Below are 7,342 nucleotides of genomic sequence, written 5' to 3' on the forward strand. Positions count from 1 at the left end.
AAATCAATCAGTCAAGTCAGTTAAATCAGTAAGTCATTCAAGTTAAGTCAGTAAGTCATTCCGTAAGTCAGTCAATCAGCAAGTAAGATGTTGTGTCCAGCATCTCTTCTCTATCATCAACTTCATCCAGCATCTTTTCTCCACCAACAGTTGAGAACATTTCTTCTCCAAGGTAAATGCTGTAGTATGTACTAGATAATTCCTTTGCATTGTTTTTCCTTATGAATCCACGTAGTGATCTAATGCAGTTTGCTTCACAAACACTCCGTTTCCTGTTATAATAAGAGCATGGGAAGGTATGAAGTCAGGAGCAGGAATGGCCACTGTGGTGGCCATCATCACTAGCGACATATATGACAGTATTTTATTCATTTTAGTGTATATATCATGTTTCTATGCTATTAATATTGTTTACTATGACATGTTAGATGAATCGTGATAGATAAATAAGCCGTAGAGTTGATATTAGCGAAATATTGAAGAATTTTTATGTGCCTTGAATTCCTCTGGAATGGATTAATGCAATTTAAATTAATTTAAATGAGGAAAATTGACTCGACATACGAGCAAAACGGGATGTGAGCAAGGTCACGGAATGCATCATACTCGTAAGTTGAAGTTCCACTACATAGGGCAGTATGGAAGAATTTCGATTTTCTTGTCAACACTGATATCCTAGAATTATATTGTTTGCTTTTACCATCTGCCTCTATTAACTACCAGGTAATTCCACACAAACCTTGCCAATCTCTGTAGCAACACGTTGACCAACATAGTCAGGGTGGACACAAATGCGCGTACAGTAGAGGATGCGGTCCTTCTTTGTGTCCACGACTTCGTCCGTGAGATTTCGTATTATATTCCGTGCTCGAAAAATTTCATCCTGAGAGATAAACAACTCACAATTAAAAAAAAGCCAAAGTAACCAATCAGTTAACAGACAGTGTAGATTTTGTTCACATAAATGTGTTAATTAAAATGTGTTAATTAAAATTATATGGTGTAGTCAGGTTAGTCGAAGCAGGAGCAGGTGGGATCACAGTGGAACCTTCCACTAGTCTAAGTAGGTCTTCGTCCAAAAGTTGGATAAGTATTGAAGAATTCTTTGTATCAAGATCCCATGATGTTGCAGTGACTTACAGTTGTGATGAATGGTTTTGAAAACCGACAACTGGAGATTGAGACACTTATGCAACATATGATATATAAACCACTTCTCTGGCCATATGCTGCACTTTCTACAAGAGTGATGGACTGAACACATCGATTCCAGGCTGAGGGACTGATTACCTCAAGCTCCTCATCCTTAATCATTTCTACTTTGCATTGGACTGATGAAGTCACTGCATGGCGAAACGTTTCCTTAATACAGATTCCCATAAGTGTCTCAATCTCCAACTTGTAGGTTTTCAAAAGCATTCATCACAACTGTCAGACACTGCAACATCATGGGATCTTGATACAAAGAATTCTTCAATACTTGTCCATCCTTTGGACGAAGACCTAGTTAGACTAGTAGAAGGTTCTACTATGATCCCAAATCCTCCTGCTTCGACTCACCTGACTACAGCATATAAGCCACTTCTCCGGCCATATAAAAACATAAGAACATAACAAAGAAGAAACACTGTAACAGGCCTAATGGCCAGTGGAAGACAGGTCCAATTCTTCCACCAGCTTAAAGCCAATGCCTTGACCCAGTGAGGTCAGACACGTCACATAAGGGAGGAGCACTGCATCCGACCTAGTAGTACACACTACTCATGTATTTATCCAACTAATTTTTGAAGCTACACAACGTCTAAGCTTCTATGACGGTACTCGGGAATTTTCTCCACATATCCACAACTCTATTACCAAACCAGTGCTTTCCTACTTCCTTCCAGAATCTGAATTTTTCCAATTTAAAGCCAATGCTTCCAGTCCTGTCTTTGACAGATATTTTTAGCACGTTATTTACATCCCCCTTATTAATTCCTGTTTTCCATTCATACACCTCAATTATATCCCTCCCCTAAGTCTACGCCGTTCTAGGGAGTGCAGATTCAGGGCCCTCATTCTATCCTCTTAGCAAAGATTTCTGATACATGGGATCAACTTTGCCATCCTCCTTGTACGTTTTCCAGAGAATTTATATCCATTCTGTAATATGGTAACCAAAACTGTACAGCATAATCTAAATGAGGCCTAACCAAAGATATATAGAGTTGAAGAACAACCTGAGGACTTCTATTATTTATACTTCTTCCTATGAAGCCATGGATTCTGTTAGCTTTATTGCGAACACTAATGTACTGTTGTCTTGGTTTCAGATTACTGCTAACCAGAACTCCTAAATCCTTTTTGCAATCCATAATATTAATATCTACATATTTAGTTTATATGTGGCGTGGTTATTTTCCTGTCCAACATTTAGAACTTTGCATTTGTCAATATTAAACTGCATCTGCCACTTCTCAGACCACTGCATAAGTCTATTCAAATCATCCTGGAGTTTACCTGGAGTTTACCTGGAGAGAGTTCCGGGGGTCAACGCCCCCGAGGCCCGGTCTGTGACCAGCCTCATGGTGGATCAGGGCCTGATCAAACAGGCTGTTACTGTTGGCTGCATGCAATCCAACGTACGAGCCACAGCCCGGCTGGTCAGATACCGATTTTAGGTGCTCGTCCAGTGCCTGCTTGAAGACAGCCATGGGTCTGTTGGTAATCCCCCTTATGTATGCTGGGAGGCAGTTGAACAGTCTTTGGCCCCTGACACTTATTGTGTTGTCTCTTAAAGTGCTAGTGACACCTCTGCTTTTCATTGGGGGATGTTATAACGTCTACCGAGTCTTTTGCTTTTGTGGAGAGTGATTTTCGTGTGCAAGTTTGGAACTAGTCCCTTTAGGATTTTCCAAGTGTATATAATCATGTATCCCTCCCACCTGCGTTCCAGGGAGAACAGGTTCAGGAACTTCAAGCACTCCCAGTAATTGAGGTGTTTGATCTCAGTTATGCATGCCATGAAGGTTCTCTGTACATTTTCTAGGCCAGGAATTTCACCTGCCTTGAAAGGTGGTATTAGTGTGCAGCAATATTCCAGCCTAGATAGAACAAGCGACCTGAAGAGTGTCATCATGGGCTTGGCATCCCTGGAGTGATAAATGTCTTAAAAAAAAGCCGTCAAATTGAAAATTGAGACACTTATGCAACATACGGGATTCTTTATTGAATAAATGTTTCCCACAGTGCCTTCATCAGTCCAATACAATTCAGAAGGGTGTAAGGAGAGGAGGAATTTGAGGTAATCAGTCCCTCAGACTGGAGTCGTTGTGTTCAGTCCATCAATCTTGTAGAAAGTACAGCATAGGGCCGTAGACGTGGCTTATATACTGTAGTCAGGTGAGGCGAAGCAGGAGGAGGCGGGGTCATATTGGTACCATCCACTAGTCGAAATAGGTCTTCGTCCAAAGGTTGGATAAGTTTGAAGAATTCTTTGTATCAATATCCCATGATGCTGCAGTGTCTGACAGATGTGATAAATGGTTTAAAAAACCGACAAGTTGAAGATTGAGACACTTCTGCAACATACGGGAATCTTTATTGAAGAAACGTTTCGCCACACAGTGGCTTCATCAGTCCAATACAAAGTAGAAAGGTGTAAGGAGAGGAGGAGTTTGAGGTAATAAGTCCCTCAGCCTGGAGTCGATGTGTTCAGTAGTATGCTGTACATTCTACAAGATTGATGGACTGAACACATCGACTCCAGGCTGAGAGACTGATTACCTCAAACTCCTACTCTCCTTACACTTTTCTACTTTGTATTGGACTGATGAAGCCACTGTGTGGCGAAACGTTTCTCCAATAAAGATTCCCTTATGTTGCATAAGTGTCATAATCTTCAACTTCTCGGTTTTTTAAACCATTGATCAATAACCCATGTTGCTTTGGCCTGCCTCATGGTGAGCGAAAACTCATGACACCTTAATCCACTGGACCATACAATCCTTAAGAGTAGCATATCCAGCAGAACTGGATGTTGTACTCGCTGCCCAAGTATATACGATGGTGTGGATGATTCTTGGCTAATTTCATTCTGGTCCCTGTTTGGTGTACTAATACAACGAGCAGTATTTTATATTACTGTGCCCACGAACAAGTGGTATTGATCAATACCAAAAATGCGACTAGCCAAGGACTCGAACCCTTGCTGCTTTGGCCTGCTGTGAGCGCACATCACTCCAGGTACTTCCTCCAAACAGTTCCCATATCGGCAATGGGAACGCGCCTCGACCCTAAGACCCTCCATATTGCAGTGGCTCTATGAGTTGCTGTCCCAATTCACGTGGAATAAACGTGGATTTGCGGGGATGCACAAGCCGACCAATATGGTCAACATGGTCTTAACTGTTCCATAACCAAGGGCTGGCATGCAAGACACAATGAGGTCAACGACATCATAAAGAGAACCCTTGCTACAGCTGGATGCTTAGCCAACAGGGAGCCCCGATCACTAGCAGTCAAAAATACCCACAACCCACCAAACCACCCTGATGGGATCACCATCTACCCTTGAAAGAATGGCAAGCTCTTAGCATGGAACTATACATGTGTGTCCACACTGGCTGATACCTATATTCATCACAGTGTCGGGTGATAGGGAGGAGCTACTTACCACAGGGAGGAGTACAAGATCGACAAGTACAGAGACATAAGCCAACAGTATCAATTTGTCCCAGTGGGATCAGAGACCTTGGGATCATGGGTAAAAAATGCTACTTGTTTCCTTAAAGAACTGGATTCCAGACTCATCGACACCACCAGGGACCCAAGAGCAGCCACTTTCATGTTTCAGCGCCTCAGCGTGGCCATCCATACTGGGCTCGCGTCCGGCTTCGGAGGAGGCAGAGTGGCCCGAAAAAGAAAAACTTTCATCATCATTCACTCCATTACTGTCTTGCCAGAGGGGTGCTTTACACTATGGTTATAAAGCTGCAACATTAACACCCCTCCTTCAGAGTGTAGTCACTGTACTTCCCATCTCCAGGACTCAAGTCCGGCCTGCGGGTTTCCCTGAAACCCTTCATAAATATTTGCTCACACTCCATCAGCACATCAAGTATTAAAAACCATTTGTCTCAATTCACTCCTATCAAATACACTCAGGCACGCTTGCTGGAAGTCCAAGCCCCTCGAACACAAAACCTCCTTTACCCCCTCCCTCCAACCCTTCCTATGCCGACAGCTACCACACCTTCCTTCCAGTGCAGATTTATACACTCTCGGAGTCATTCTGTTTTGTTCAATTCTCTCTACATGTCCAAACCACCTCAACAACCCCTCCTCCACAAACTCCTGTCTCCATAGACTCCTAAGTGCACCACCCACTCTTTTCCCCTCATCAATTCTATGATTCACCTCATCCTTCATAGACCCATCTGCTGATATATATACTCCTAAATATCTGAATACATTCACCTCCTCCATACTCTCTCCCTCCAATCTGATATCCAATCTTTCATCACCTAATCTTTTTGTTATCATCATAACCTTACTCTTTCCTGTATTTACTTTTAATTTTCTTCTTTTACATATCCTACCAAATTCATCAACCAACCTATAAAACTTCTCTTCAGAATCTCCCAAAAGCACAGTGTCATCAGCAAAGAGAAAATGGGACAACTCCCACTTTGCGTTAGATTCTTCATCGTTTAACTCCGTGCCTCTTGTTAACACCCTCACATTCACTTATTACAGCTCCATCTATAAATATATTGAAAACCATGGTGACATCAGACATCCTTGTCTAAGGCCTACTTTTACTGGGAAATAATCTCCCTCTCTTCTACATACTCTAACTTGAGCCTCACTATCCTCGTAAAAACTCTTCACTGATTCCAGTAACCTACCTCCTACACCATATACCTGCAACATCTGCCACATTGCCCCCCCTATCCACCCCATCATATGCCTTTTCCAAATCCATAAATGCCACAAAAACCTCTTTACTCTTTTCTAAATACTGTTTACCTATATGTTTCACGGTAAACACTTGGTCTACACCCCCTACCTTTTCTAAAGCCTCCTTGTTCATCTGCTATGCTACTCTCCGTCCTATATATATATATATATATATATATATATATATATATATATATATATATATATATATATATATATATATATATATATATATATATATATATATATATATATATATATATATATATATATATATATATATATATAGAAGTGGATAAAAAGGCTTCAAGGAAAAATATTTGGATTTCTTCCTGAAGCCGTTTGAATATTCCACTTCCCCTACCACCCCATCTTTTTATATTTTTTTTTTACTAATAGGAATATTTTATTACATAATATGGTACAGAAGATCCAAGAGATACACTATTGATGTAAAGGTGGCACATACGGTACATGTTGTTACGTGTGTATCACCGATTATAAGGCGAAAATCTCATCCAGCTCCTCAGAGCTGGGGCGTGTGCCCAAAATACAGCAGGCATTACCCCTTTGAACAGCAGCACTGAGCCGCTGGAACAGAAAACTAGCTGCCCTGGGATCCCTAGTTACACTGATGAGTCTTTTTCCCAGCTCCTTAAGGAATTTAGATGCACTCTTTCCCCATGAGCCAAGGGTCTCTGAGCCTATGGGAACAAACATATAATGATGGGCAAGTTCTCCATATTTTCTAGACTTTTGGGACTCCCTGAAGCTGGCAGCTGCCCCTCCTTCCTCCCTGGTGTATTGGAGATAGGTATCAGCCAAGGTAGATGCACATGTATAGTCCCACACCACCTGCTTCCCATCTGTCCAGGCTTGAAGGGTGATACCATCTGGACGCTTCTGGCTGCAATCAGATCTGCATAGTTGGGGTGGCTCCCTTACTGCTGGGCATCCAGCTGTTGTGAGGCTCCTCTTGATAATGTTATTAACCTCCTCATGTCTTGCAATCTTTCCCTCGGATTTACGGCACACAAGACCATGGTACCCGAATCGGTCTGCTGCTTCACTGCCACAAGTACACCTGTGTTCGGCGAGAATAGGGGCGGCAAGTCGAAGGGCAACACCGATGCGGATGGTCTGTGGGTCGAGACGTGTGCCAAGGCTGGAGTTGGGAACAGCCAACAGAAAGTCCCCAGCATGAGGGTCTCTCACTGCCAGGAGGCGGGCTCTATCCTTCCCTGACACACTCTGAAGCATTGTTGGGGCAATATTTTCCACTATTGGACCATCACAGTGCGATTGTTTGTAGTTGTTGGGGGGAGCAGGTCTGGCTCCAGAGCCCGTTAGATTATCATAGATCATTGCTCCGTCAATGAATTTTTGGTCCTGGACTCCTATC

The 7,342-nt window shown here is 42.4% G+C and overlaps 1 protein-coding gene across 1 annotated transcript in view; it reads right to left on the reverse strand.

Annotated features, from left to right (window-relative positions):
• Positions 1–673: 673 nt before the first annotated feature.
• The window catches only part of LOC128703039 (uncharacterized), an 18,689-nt gene continuing 12,020 nt past the window's right edge, over positions 674–7,342 (reverse strand). Inside the window, exon 2 of the mRNA XM_070081176.1 lies at positions 674–883. Within this exon, the coding sequence (XP_069937277.1) occupies positions 713–883 (171 nt within the window). The 3' untranslated portion in view covers positions 674–712. The remainder of the gene's footprint in view (positions 884–7,342) is intronic.

This window comes from Cherax quadricarinatus, unplaced genomic scaffold, assembly GCF_038502225.1.
Source record: "Cherax quadricarinatus isolate ZL_2023a unplaced genomic scaffold, ASM3850222v1 Contig1886, whole genome shotgun sequence".
In the NCBI taxonomy this organism is placed as follows: Eukaryota; Metazoa; Arthropoda; class Malacostraca; order Decapoda; family Parastacidae; genus Cherax; species Cherax quadricarinatus.